We start from the raw sequence: 13,831 nt of genomic DNA on the forward strand, positions 1-13,831 counted from the left end.
TGCTTTGACGCTGGGTGCCGCCAGTTGGCAAAACCGAGCGGAGAACTTGCGTACACCAGGGTTGGAGCTACCGTGAAAATGTACATGGCTTTACAGGTTTTATATATCGCGATTTGAGCATGGAAACGTTTGTACACAACATCTTTGTGCTTACACACCGTTTTTACATGAGGCCCCCGGTCAATTGTTGTCACTTTCATTTGCACCAAAGCAGGTGACGTTGATTCACAGTCGCTTGTGCATCCTAACTGGACAGACTGACATCCCCACAGCTTAACTGACTTGGTGTTAGACTGGGATGATTAGGTGTTCCCTTTCATTATTTGAGCAGTGTATTTATGAACAAGCGTTTTTCAAGGATTTTAATAAATAATAAACACTTTGGTAAAACATTAATTTTCATTTATTTCTTTCACAAATCACTGTTTGAAATATTTAAACTGTTAGTTTTTTCGGTGGTTTTTCCAGAGTTGCATGGTTTATTCCAGCGGTTTATACATTTTCAGAAGTTCAAAAACAGTTGCCAATCCTTCAAGCACTGAGCTTCCTGCACTACAATGTGCCGTCGTAGAAATGGAAATACAGAGACTTGACTATTTTGTGAAGTAATGGCGTTCCCCTCCTGTCAAAAAGAGGAAGTCAGAGCATCCTAGAGGGGGTGAAGTCAACATGCTAACGAGGTTCCAGTTAAAGTGCAGGCTACGCTTCAGTCTTGTCAAATTCTGTTCTAAAAGATCTTTACAGTTTTTTGAAATGAGTGTGATTAGTTACTGTTATTTATCCAAATTAAGTATTTGGTCAAAACATTTAACGTGAACACACACATTTCATATTTATAACATTCATATTTTTTTCTAGGAACACAAATACTTAAAACACACCAGATATATCAGTACAATCTGCAATTGTCCATTTTTGCTGCACAAATATTAACATTGTGACCAGTCTAAAAAAATCCAAATCATATGGCCACAAGTGGTCAGGGTGGACTGTCGCTTCCATTAGCCGGGCTCTCAGTGTCCTCCTTGGTGTCCGTATATCATTCACTTTCCATCGTTGAGGGGCCTTCTTCATTATGCTTACTGGCATGTGACCCAATGTGTCTGCCAGGCAGCTCGGGTCCTGGTTTTTCTTTCTACAGTTTCCTATGGACCAAATGGGTTGTATATTTTTTTACAATGACTTTCAATACCTTAGCCATGGAACATCCAAACATGGCTTGGCCAAGTTCTTGATCTACAGTACCAGTCAAAAGTTTTAGAACACCTCAGGTTTTCTTCAAATTTAATTAGTTGAAATGCAATGAATAACATAAAAATGGGGAAAAGGTAAGCAGTAAACTGTCAGAGGTTAAAATTTAAAGTTTAGGTTCACAAAAACAGAAATTCAGAATATTACAAATGTGCCTCCTTCAGGGAAAAAATAGGCTACAACCTACAGATGTTCTGCAGTAAACGAAGCCTTGCAAGTTGAAGCAGACAATTTGCACAGGTGTCCCAACTTCTGTTGATTACTTAAAAACTCTCTGTGTGTCTTAAAGCAGAGTTGGAACAGACTGTGTTACTACACTCTCTGAAGTACTACTTGGACAATAATTAGACTGTACAAAGTTGTAAATTCCAGTTATCATGGAAATTAAAGGGTGGCACGGTGGCGCAGTGGTAGCGCTGCTGCCTCGCAGTTAGGAGACCCGGGTTCGCTTCCCGGGTCCTCCCTGCGTGGAGTTTGCATGTTCTCCCGTGTCTGCGTGGGTTTCCTCCGGGCGCTCCGGTTTCCTCCCACAATCCAAAGACATGCAGGTTAGGTGGATTGGCGATTCTAAATTGGCCCTAGTGTGTGCTTGGTGTGTGGGTGTGTTTGTGTGTGTCCTGCGGTGGGTTGGCACCCTGCCCAGGATTGGTTCCTGCCTTGTGCCCTGTGTTGGCTGGGATTGGCTCCAGCAGACCCCCGTGACCCTGTATTCAGATTCAGCGGGTTAGAAAATGGATGGATGGATGGAAATTAAATTAAATGAGCTGTATTATCCGTAGACGTGTAGGTTCTTAATTTAGAGAAATTGCAAAAAAAAAAAAAAAACTCAAAGTGTCAGTGAATATAGTGGCGTCCTACACATTCCAAAGGCAATTGGAAACTGGAAGAGACTCAGATAGGAAGACCCAAAGTCACAACCCAATCAGAAGACAAGTTTCTGAGGGTCACCAGCCTGCGTGACCACAGGTACCTCACAGAACAACAGCTTAACAATAAATAACAGTCTGCGGCTTCAAAAAAATTTGGCCAGTTTTTAAAACCAGAAAGCCATGTCCGTCTCCGTGGGCGCGACTGCACAGCCACAAGGAGTTAATGAGGTAACTGGGGCGAGTTGCACCTGCATGTGTAGGTGCGATCGTTCTCAATTGCTTCATCGGCTTCCTGCAGCGTGTGATTAAGGCGCTGTGCCCACGGAGACGTGAGGGTATAAATACAGGTTGGCACAAGGAAAAGGAGGAAGAAAGATATGAAAGAACGGCTCAGAAGATGGAGGGGAAAAAAAATTGTGAAAGGAAATCAAGGGCGACGATCCAGACACCTGCATGGAGAAGGCAGCACGAGCTGGGGCTCCGTGAGGGAAATACAGGCCGAGGCGTTCTAAGGGCTGGTTTGCCCCTCTGAATAATCATGTAGAGTGGGACGAGCAGGACGGAAGACCTCCCAATGGATCTGAGGGGTGACAGTGTGAGTGCGAAGGAAGACGGGAGGTGTGCCGACCTCAGATGGTCTGGCTGCGCAGTGTGGAGGCTGCCAAGACGGGTTGTCGGCAAAAAGGAGTTTGTGCTGCATAGTCTCCACCGGCAACACGAGTGATGGGTGAGCCGGGGAGACAGAAGGAGGTGGGCTGAGATCGCGTGAAGAGAGATACTGCATTTTTAACCTCTATTTTGATGGATTTTATCCCCACTTTTCACTGGTTTTATGGATTTAATTGTGTACTGTTTATTTTTTTTTTTTTTTTGAGAAAACTACACAGCGGATACTTTTGGTTTTACTTTTGACTGTTTTCAATAAAAGCACTTGAGCACTTTCCACCATCCCATGGCTTCAATGAAATTTGTCCTCATTTGTCAGCTCATCTCGGTCATAAGTATCGACGGTGTTGGTTCAACGGACTCCCATCAAGGGGTTCGTCATCGTCACACAATGCAGGTTGAAAAAAGCAAATTTCAGTCTCTTCTTTGAAGAGGAGATTTTGTGCTGCAGGTTTGACAGGGCGAATGGCAGGAAGAAAACCATTCCTTACTTAAAGGACCAAACAGGGCCTTGAAATACCAGCTGTGGACCACCGCAGACTCGACAGTTTCAGGTCATCCACAGCTGATGGGTGACCATCTGAGGTTTCAGCCGATTGTAAGTCTTGATATTAAATTAAAGACCAAGGTACCCGAAGAGGGTGTTTAATGAGTTGGACACCAGACCTTAAACTAAGAGTGAATGGAGTCCCCTTGAAATCTTCCTCTTTTTATTTTAATGTTGGGGATAATGTTTTCTCATGTTTGCCAATGAGGCATGGTGACTGAAATCAAATTTATCAGGACAGAGTGGATTTTGTACATAGTCAAAAACGTTTTTTGTAAGAAACCCATGACACACTAAGGTTTCACCCTTCTTGCAGTATTCCATGACCATTTTGTTTTGTGGTAGTTGCTCGTTAACTCCTTACAACTTTCTTTTTTTTTTTCGTTCTGTGCTACTGCCATCATGTTGTTTTATTCCTGGTGCTTGTAAATTCTTTATGTGCCTATTGCTATGAAGAGCTTGTATACAGTGGGGAGGAAGGTTACTGGGTGGGAATGTTTAGGAATGTTGATTTGTTCCAATTTTGGGAGTAGGTAAGTTTCTCCCCTGTAGGGACACGCTGGTGTAGTGTGGTCATCTCTGGTTGTGGCTTTATCATATCTTTACAGTTAGCCATATCCTAGTGCAGGGTGCTTTGACCAGAAGTTAGGGGCATCTGGATTGGGTGCCTTCCAGTTAGCAGGAGTTTTGAATTTGTTTTTGATCGCTTCTGCTTTTACCTCTGTTCATGACACTTCCTGCACTTGGGTTATTTCCATTTCTATCTGTAATGTAATTTCTTTGTGGTTTGCTTAAGAATCTTCATAAACGTTTCCCCAAAATTCTTGTATTTTTTTGTCAGATGGTATGATTTCAGGTTCATTACCAAACTTTTCGGGATTAATCCTTGAATAGTCTTTTATTTACCTTTTCATTGTGTTTCTGTTTGTATCTTCTTAACTTTTGTGCTTCAGCCAGAGTTTTGAGTTGAATGTTTTCCATTGTGAAGCTAAGGTCTTCATATGTTAATATGCAATGCTGCAATTTCGACTGTTGAATTTTTGCTTGAACTTTGTGTTCTCAGCCCTTCCCCAGAGACTTTAATTAGTACGTGTTCGATTGTGGTGTGACCAGCAACACTGCTCATTTGGACTGTCACGCCAATTGGTGTCTCTTCTTTTCATCTGAAGAGGTTTCATTATTGCTACCACCATCACCTACCCTTGTGCTAAGCCAAAGGTTGAGCATCTTTTGATGTGCAGCCACTATGATTTATTATTGTTGATCATATTCATATTGGCCATGATGAGATATAGCATGGATCCTGCACAACGAAACCCTCCACCTGAAGGTACTCATCAAGACTTAAGGAGTTAGGCGGGTGACTTTTGACTCCTTCCCCATCTAGCTTTTCTTGGAGTGAATTCTAGTATGTGTTTGAAGAGTACTCCTATCAAAGAATTGTTTGCCACATTCAGAACAAGAATATGGCTTCTTCTCTCCTGTGTGAATTCTTGTGTGTTTCCAAAGACCACTCCTGTACCAGAATTGTTTATTACATTCAGAACAGGAATATGGCTTCTCTCCTGTGTGAATTGTAGTGTGGTTCTGAAGTTCCCACCTATCACGGAATTGCTTGCCACATTCAGAACAAGAATATGGCTTCTTCCCTCCTGTGTGAATTCTTGTATGGTTCTGAAGGTTGCTGCAATCAGAGAATTGCATGCCACATTCATTGCAGCGATACGGCTTCTCCACTGTATGCATTATAGTGTGTCTTTGAAGACTACTCCTTCGACAGAATCGTTTGCCACATTCAGAACAGCAATATGGTTTCTCCCCTGTGTGAATTTTTTTGTGGGCCCAAACGCTACTCCTGTAACAGAATCGTTTGCCACATTCATTGCAGCTATACGGCTTCTCTCCTGTGTGCATTATAGCATGTCTTTGAAGATTACACCTGAGACAGAATCGTTTGCCACATTCGGAACAGCAATATGGCTTCTCTCCTGTGTGAAATCGCATGTGGCTCTGAAGATGACTCCTGTAGGAGAATCGTTTGCCACACTGAGGACAGCAGAAAAGTTTGTTTCCTGTAGGAAGTTTAAAGGAGGAGAAAATCAACTCATTGCCATATTATTGGAATTAAACAATTAAAATTAAAAGCAACATTTCAAATGCATAAATAATCATAAGGCTTAGATTGGTCATGGAAAAACACTTAACTTGATAGCTCCATCTTCTGTATTAGAACCACACATTACAAGAGCACAATCACTAGATACATTAAGTGTAAACAGTACACTATACAGATCATGAGTGAGCGACACAAATGACAAGATTATTGGTCAAACTATTACATGTTTCACAAAACTGCACCAACATTTTGTTATCATTCTCCTAAAATATTATTTAAAATTAGTGGATGTTGTTCTTGTTTAATTTGAGAAATTGAAATAGTTCAGTTATTAAGATACAGAAGAGAGAGTTTTATTTATAAAACAGAGCACCATGTCAAGCACATGAGATGTACCTTTAATCCTCAGAATGTGACTTGACATTTATCCACAGTTAGACCAAAGCCACTTGGATACAAATTGCATATAAAAATGGCTTATTTAAAATCACCAAAGAAAAGAAGCGTAATGAACAAAGTGAAGTATTAATGCATAGGCCAACAGGTGTTCCAGTGGTCTGGGAGAAAATTAGAGGGAGAGAAAACCAAAGATCAGCACAGTTATTTTGGTTTGCTTTAGATCTCTGAGAGTGGCAGGGGAAACCTGGGCTGGTTAGCTTTGTGACACATGGGAGTCTACATGAACAGTCACTGTAGAATGGCACCAGAGCAGCTGCTCTTCAGTTGTTACCATTTTTCTTTTTTGGTTCCTATACCACAATTAACTAACTAAAGAGTTTATTTACATACCTGCTCATAATAATGCCCTCGCTCTTGTAGAAGGAATTCAGTAACTGTTAGCTCGCCAAAGTAAACCATCAAGACCAGGCATGACAGCACTCAGAAGGTTGATCCCTTCAATTCATCTTTGATAATTACTGAGCTCAAAAATTTTGTTGAAGAACAAAATGTTGCACTCTATGCTCCATTGAATGCAGTTATTTAGCGGAGCTTTTTGGCTTTAAGAGCCAACTTTAATGCTCTAAAGATTAAGCAAAGGCAACTTTTTAAATCCTTCAACTTTTTTTCAGAGCTGGTTTGAACAACACAACATGTTGTGATATATGGCCGGCCAGTCATCATGGTCAATACCCCCAAGGCCTCCAGATGGAGCCCTCCCTGCAGCATGGAGGTGCCCCGAATGCCAGCAGGGAATCATGGACAATGGAGTTTTTATCCACAGTCCTGCTGGATACCACGGGACCGCTAGAAGGCGCTGCAGGGACAAACGACGATTGTTTTCCCTACAACCCGGAAGTACACCCTAGTCACATGGACAGAAGAAATGACGTGCTTCCGGGTTGAAGAAAAGGAGTATATCATCTGACCTGGAAGTTTTACCAGTCACATGGACAGAGAGAGAAACACTTCCAGGTCAAGGACTTTAAAAAGGACTGTGGGAGATCCCAGGGTTGAGATGAGTTGGCTGGCAGGGTGACAATGTGTCTGGGAGAGGAGGATTTGTAGTATTGATTAGTGTATTGTTTATTGTTATATGAGTATTGTGGAGTGGAGGATGCTTTGTGCACGTTATTGTCCAAATAAAAATAATTATTGGACTTTTATCTGGTGTCTGATGTGAGGGTTCAAGGGGATGACAGCGCCCCCTATCTGTCACAATGGGTTCAAGGGGATGAAAGCGCCCCTTATCTGTCACAATGTATATATCCTCCCTTCGCTCAAAATTAACTGAAGAAGAAATGATCGAGCCAGGAGGGATAATCATACAATCCTGGGCATCCTACCAAATGCCAGGAGAGTAATTTGCTGCAATTGCTCAACTCACAATGGCTGCTCTGGTTCCCACATCTCCCTGATTTCTAGCCAGAGGTAATGAGAGCTTGTCATAAAGCTGATACTACTCACCCACCTCTGTTGATAAACAAAATTAAGATATTCTAACCGGCAGGATATGCTTCCAGCTCAGAAGGCAAAGTTGATTACTGTGCAGGAACATGAAATTTTTGTTCTCCTGGAGCATAACGCCCAAACTGTGCAGGACCATAAGATAATGACACAAGTCATGAAGAAAGCCCGAGGTGCTAAAGTTGAACCCTTCCTTTTATAAGTGGTTAGAGTTTGTCAAACACATGGAAGGCTCACACTGTCCCTTCACCATTTCAAAGCTGGATTTGGAGGCGATTGAACTTCTTTCCTTCGCTAGTGTTTGGACTATATAGTGGTATCTTGTCAAGAACTGTTTAATGTTGTCATCATACATGACATACATTATCTCATTTCTAAAGACGTGCAGTGTGCCGTCTCCAAAAAATATCTTACTGCTGCCTAGACATCTGTGCTTACCCATAATAATGGTGTCTTGATTTTATTTCAACAGAATATTCTTGTCTCTGGTGGTGCAAATGGGGAACAGTTCTGTTATATTCTAGCTGTGCTTTTGTTCATTGATTTATGCTCCCCTTTACATACACAGTTACTATTTTTTTTTTTCAAATTTGGTTTATAACAGTCTAGCATTTCACAGCTTTAAACTTATTACGGGTGATGGCGCAGATTCCTCTATTAATCCACTTTTAGACGAAGCTCTTCCTTTGATCAATCAGGATATTCCCCCAGGCACAGTTTCAGATCTCGCTCTGCTTATAATTGATTACAACCATTTTAAATCCGAGTATAGCATCAAGTCAATGACACTTGTGGGGTATTGATCTGGTCAGTTAAATAGCAGAGGGGGTTGTTAGTCAGTTTCAGGTGCTTTGGTGTTAATGAGGGGCACTAGAGTGGCAACAATGAGGCCACTGATATCCCCCCATCTGTTTTTTCACTCGTTTTTCATTTGGCAATGGTCAGTGTCACTTCTGGTTGCATGAGGCCATACCTGGACCCAACAGAGCTGGCGCAGGTATTCCAACTTCTCCAGGGTGGCAGGCACATCAATAAGTGCCATTGCCAGAAGGTTTGCTGCGTCTCCCAGCACAGTCTCAAGGGCATGGAGGAGATTCCAGGAGACAGACAGTTACTCTAGGAGAGCTGGACAGGGCCCCACGTAGAAGGTCCTTAACCCATCAGCAGGACTGACCGCTTTCTGCTCCTTTGAGCAAGGAGGACCAGGATGAGCACTGCCAGAGCCTACAAAATGACCTCCAGCAGGCAGGCCACTGGTGTGAAAATGTCTCTGACCAAACAGTCAGAAACAGACTTCATGAGGGTGGCCTGAGGGCCCAACGTCCTCAAGTGGGCCCTGTGCTCACTGCCCACTGGCACGGTGGAGCTCGATTGGCATTTGCCTTTGAATACCAGAATTGGCAGGTTCACCACTGGCGCCCTGTGCTTTTCACAGATGAAAGCAGGTTCACCCCGAGCACATGCGACAGACGTGAAAGGGTCTGGAGAAGCCGTGGAGAAAGTTATGCTGCCTGTGACATCGTTCAGCATGACTGGTTTGGTGGGGGGTCAGTGATGGTCTGGAGATGCATATCCATGGAGGGGTGTACAGACCACTACAGGCTAGACAACGGCCTCCTTGACTGCCATTAGGTATCGGGATGAAATCCTTTGACCGTTTGTCAGACCTTATGCTGGGTTCCTCCTGGTGCATGACAATGCCCGGCCTCATGTGGTGAGAGTATGCAGGCAGTTCCTGGAGGATGAAGGAATTGATACCATTGACTTGCCCCCATGCTCAATCCAATAGAACACCTCTGGGTGTGACATCATATTTCGGTCCATCCAATGCCTCAGACTGTCCAGGAGCTCAGTAAAGCCCTGGTCCAGATCTAGGAGGAGATCCCCCAGGCCACCATCTATCTTCTCATTAGGATGTTGTCAGGCATGCATACAAGCACATGGGGGGGCCATACAAACTACTGAGTATGATTTGGAGTTGCTACAGTGAAGTTTCATCAAAATGGACTCGCCTGCCTGCCATATCATTGTTTCCCTTTGATTTTCAGGGTGTCTTTGAATTCAGCCCTCTGTAGGTTGATCATTTTCATTTCCATCAAACGATGAGGCATCCTTTCGTTCCTAACACATTACCATACCAGTCCAGATCAGTAAAGATATCCAGCAGGATTTTTTTTTTCCCCCATTGAGATGTAATATGTTTTCAAAGTATTCCATTAATTTTTTGGAGCAGTTTATTTATCTACCTACATATTTATGTATTTATTTATTCAAACAACTTCCATGAAAAGCCAAAATTACTCCCAGGGACAAATACATTATTATCTGTAGAATAAGTTTGAGCATTCATGACAAAACTATAAAGTGTACTTTTTTTTGATGCATTTGAAGCAAAGACAGTATGCATTGTTAACCCAGTAGCTAAATGAAAGTCTAAAAAAAATTCAGAGAACACTGACAATTGAATAACAATAGACATTAACTATTTAGAAATACATATTGGTTAATCCTGAATGTCTATAGATCTATAAAATCCTGCAATATTGTTCAGAATATCTTAACTCTTTTAGGGCTGATGTCGACTTTTGTCAAAAGGAGGAGTTGACGATGGTAATCAACTGTAAAGTGTGACAAAACCAATTATGTTTTAGTTGGACTCTCATTGCTAGAAGGAAAGCTAGATTCATTGGTTTGACCAAGAATCCCTGCCCTCTCCTGAGTAGCAAGGCGCACACTATGGCAAAAATGGCACTGACATTTGGCGAGAGATCAAAGCGAATGCGTAAAGCAAAATACTCCGTGGACTACGTTTTGCCTATTATCTCTGAACTGGACTATGACTTGTCGGACTTGATACAATTGATCGAAAACGAATGTGAGGTTCCAGCTTCAGCTGATCGGTCCCCAGCTAGTCGTGGTACTGACAATGTCCGCAAGGGAGGACTGCCACTTAACAATGAGTTAGAAACCAGATTGTAATGCACTGCGACCATGACCACTGCTGCTGTCCCAGCCAAGCGAAGACAGCCTGGCAGCAAGCAAGCAAGCCGCACATTCTTGTCAAACTGACAGCCACAGCATGCAGCAACAGACATTTCATGTTGCTTTCTGAGTGAAACCATTGTTTTTTGGAAAAAAATATTCAGCCCTCAAAGAGTTAAGCAACACAAAACCAGAGTTAGTGCAAGGTAAAAGAAACAATGAACTTTCATGTTTGAATGTCAGTTTTTTTTATATATACAGGGAGTGCAGAATTATTAGGCAAGTTGTATTTTTGAGGATTAATTTTAATATGGAACAAACACAGTGCTATCAGTCAATCCAAAATGTTAATAAACCTGAAACCTGAATGTTTCACAACGGAAATGTGAGTGTGAACATCATCAGGGGAATACATATGTGCACAATTATTAGGCAACTATTAGTGTGCAGATTTATTATGCAACTAAAGGAAAAATGAAAATGTTCCCATCTCACTTGTTTATTTTCATCTGTTATAGTGAGAATAATAAACAAACACCTCAAAATTTACAAATAAACATCTCTGACATTTCAAAAAAAATCAATCAATCAATCAATGACCAATATAGCCACTCTTCTTTCCAATAACAGTCAGAAGCCTTTCCATTCATGGAGTCTGTCAGTTTCTTGATCTGTTGACGATCAGCTTTTTGTGGAGCAGTGACTACAGCCTCCCAGACACTCTTCAGAGAGGTGGATTGTTTTTCTCCCCCGTAAATCTAGCGTTTAAGAAGTGCCCACAAGTTCTCGATAGGGTTTAGGTCAGATGAGGAAGGGGCCATGTCATTATTCCTTCATCTTTAAGGCCTTTACTGGCTCGCCACGCAGTGGAGAACTTCGATGCAAGTGATGGAGCATTGGCCTGCATAAAAATCATGGTCTTTGTCCTGTATCACTGTTTGAAGAAAGTGTCTTGAAAAACTGGCAGTAGGTTTGGGAGTTGATTTTGAGTTCATCTTCAATGCAAAAGGTCCAACTAGCTCATCTTTAAAAATACCAGCTCATACCAGTACCCCACCTCCACGTTGAGTGGAGCTCTGTGCCCATTACTGATCCACAGGTCCATCCATCTGGTCCATCAAGAGTCACTCTCATCTCATCGGTCCATAAAACCTTTGAAAAAATCTGTCTTCAGATATTTCTTGGCCCAGTTTTGACGTTTCAACTTATGTTTCTTGTTCAGTGGTGGTTGGGTTTCAGCCCTCCTTACCTTGGCCATGTCTTTGAGCACTGAACACCTTGTACTTCTGGGCACTCCAGGTTGGTTGCAGCTCTGGAATATGAAAGTACTGGAGGATAATGGGTTCTTGGTAGCTTCACGTTTGATTCTTCTCAAATCTTTGGCAGCTAATTTGCGTCTTTTGTTCTCAACACGTTTCTTGCGACCCTGTTGACTATTTGCAACAAAATGTTTGATGGTTCTGTGATCACACACCAATATCTTAGCAATTCCAAAAGTGCTGCATCCCTCTGAAAGACTTTTTACAATTTTTGACTTTTCAGAGTCAGTTAAATCTCTTTTTTGGCCCATTTTGCCTGAGGAAAACTAGCTGCCTAATAATTCTGCACACCTTGATATAGGGTGTTGATCTCCTTAGGCCACACCCTCCCTCATTACACAAATACACATCACCTGACGTGCTTAAATCCAATAAGCATTCAAGTTAATACAGCTTGGAGTTGGAATATACGCATAAAAATGATGATATGGTCAAAATACTCGCTTGCCTAATAATTGTGCACACAGTGTATATTTGATTGGGGTAGAGTGATATGTTGCCTATAAGTTGCTAAATGTTTTGCATGTCTTTAAATTGTAGAATTAGCATTTTACCTGTTGTAACATTTAAAGAGCAAGTCGGTTCCTTTTTTCTTCCCTCTACCCCCAAAATTTTAGGAATGCAGTTTTTTGTATGACTGAATTGCTGGCCACCTTTGACAGAGAGGGCGAGTTTTATTGCTTAATGTCTTGCATTTTCATTCACGGTTGTTTATTGGATGGATGTTGACAAGAAACAAAATTGCTTGAGGTGGGGCGGCCTTGCCTGTGCTATTCCATTGGTGGATGGCCCAGAAAGGTGCGTGTTTGTCAGGAGCTACACGGGGACAATAGGAGCATGCACTCTTCTCTCTGCAATGTTGCATCCTGATAAAAGCAGACCAGATGATGACCTGAAGAAAGCAGGCTACCTGGTTCTGTGCAGATGAGGAGCTTAGCAGAAAGAAACCAATGCAACTACAAGTTATTGTGCAATTTGAAATTACACATCAATCACAATCAGGCTGTATGGTCTTGGTTTAGAAAGCCACATTCTATTTGCTTGGAGGACTAAAATGTCTCTCTATTATAAAAAACAAAAAAAAATCTTATAAAATCTTCGAAGAAGACGAGACGTGATTTTTTGGAGAGACACTTATATGTCCTGCAAGACGAGTCTTTGTGCCAAGAGAATTAACCTTACCCAGGGCCGGAAATAAAACAGTAGATGACAAAGTAGATTTGCGGTGGGCTGGCGCCCTTGCCCGGGGTTTGTTTCCTGCCTTGCTCCATGTGTTGGCTGGGATTGTGACCCTGTAGTTAGGATATAGAGGGTTGGATAATGGATGGATGGATGACAAAGTAAATTGTCATAAAGAACTCAAAAACTTTGGCGCGGTACACATGCAGAGCAGGTTAGAGATAATGGAAGTACAAAAATTCAAAGGTCTCAAAAAAGGATAGTAAAGATAACATTAGCGCAAACAAATGGAAATTCCTCGGTGAAATAACGGAGCAGTGAAAAGAGATTGAACATATTATTCAGATTTAAACTTTAAGTCGGAGACTTGTAGATCGTCCAATTCGTGTTGCCAGCGAGAATTAAAATATTCCAAAAATGTTGTCACGGTATGAAGTCCCGTGAGACTGAGACTTTTAACATAAGATTCTTTCAAGTCACGTCCTTCTTACAAAGTTCTTTCAAACAAGACTAGGATCATCTAACCTCAGTCATGTGAATGCTTTTGTGAGACACACTTCCTGCGCTCTCAGCTCTTATAAATTTTATCAGGATGATGATTTTACACGTTCTAGATGACACGTCAATGACTAAGCGAAGAAGAAAGAGCATGGACAAACATTCGAAAAAAGTCATTTTATTTATTAGAGAGAAAGGAACAATATTCACTCACAGGTAGTTATACATTGTGTTGTCACGATGCAAGTCCAAACACTAATCTAATTTCAATGCGATCTTGAAGAAAAGTTAATTCCAAATATTGTTTTTACTAATGTTTAAAAGTAAACATTAAAATAATACATATGTAACAATTCCCATTAAAATAACAATCTCTTTAAATTGTGTATCCGGTAAACCAAACCCAGGGGTGGGCAAGCGAAGCGAGCAGGGGCTGGAGCCCCCTAGTATTACTTAAAAATACATTAATTATAAATCTTTCTCCTACTTGTTTTCACAC

General features: G+C 41.7%; 1 protein-coding gene across 4 annotated transcripts in view; it reads right to left on the reverse strand.

Annotated features, from left to right (window-relative positions):
• Positions 1 to 3,070: 3,070 nt before the first annotated feature.
• The window catches only part of LOC120534459 (gastrula zinc finger protein XlCGF8.2DB-like), a 39,021-nt gene continuing 28,260 nt past the window's right edge, over positions 3,071 to 13,831 (reverse strand). For all 4 annotated transcript variants that reach the window (XM_039762049.1, XM_039762050.1, XM_039762048.1 and 1 more), the window contains exon 3: positions 3,071 to 5,405. In XM_039762049.1, the coding sequence (XP_039617983.1) occupies positions 4,717 to 5,405 (689 nt within the window). In that variant the 3' untranslated portion in view covers positions 3,071 to 4,716. The remainder of the gene's footprint in view (positions 5,406 to 13,831) is intronic.

This window comes from Polypterus senegalus, chromosome 8 (assembly GCF_016835505.1).
Source record: "Polypterus senegalus isolate Bchr_013 chromosome 8, ASM1683550v1, whole genome shotgun sequence".
Lineage (NCBI taxonomy): Eukaryota > Metazoa > Chordata > Cladistia > Polypteriformes > Polypteridae > Polypterus > Polypterus senegalus.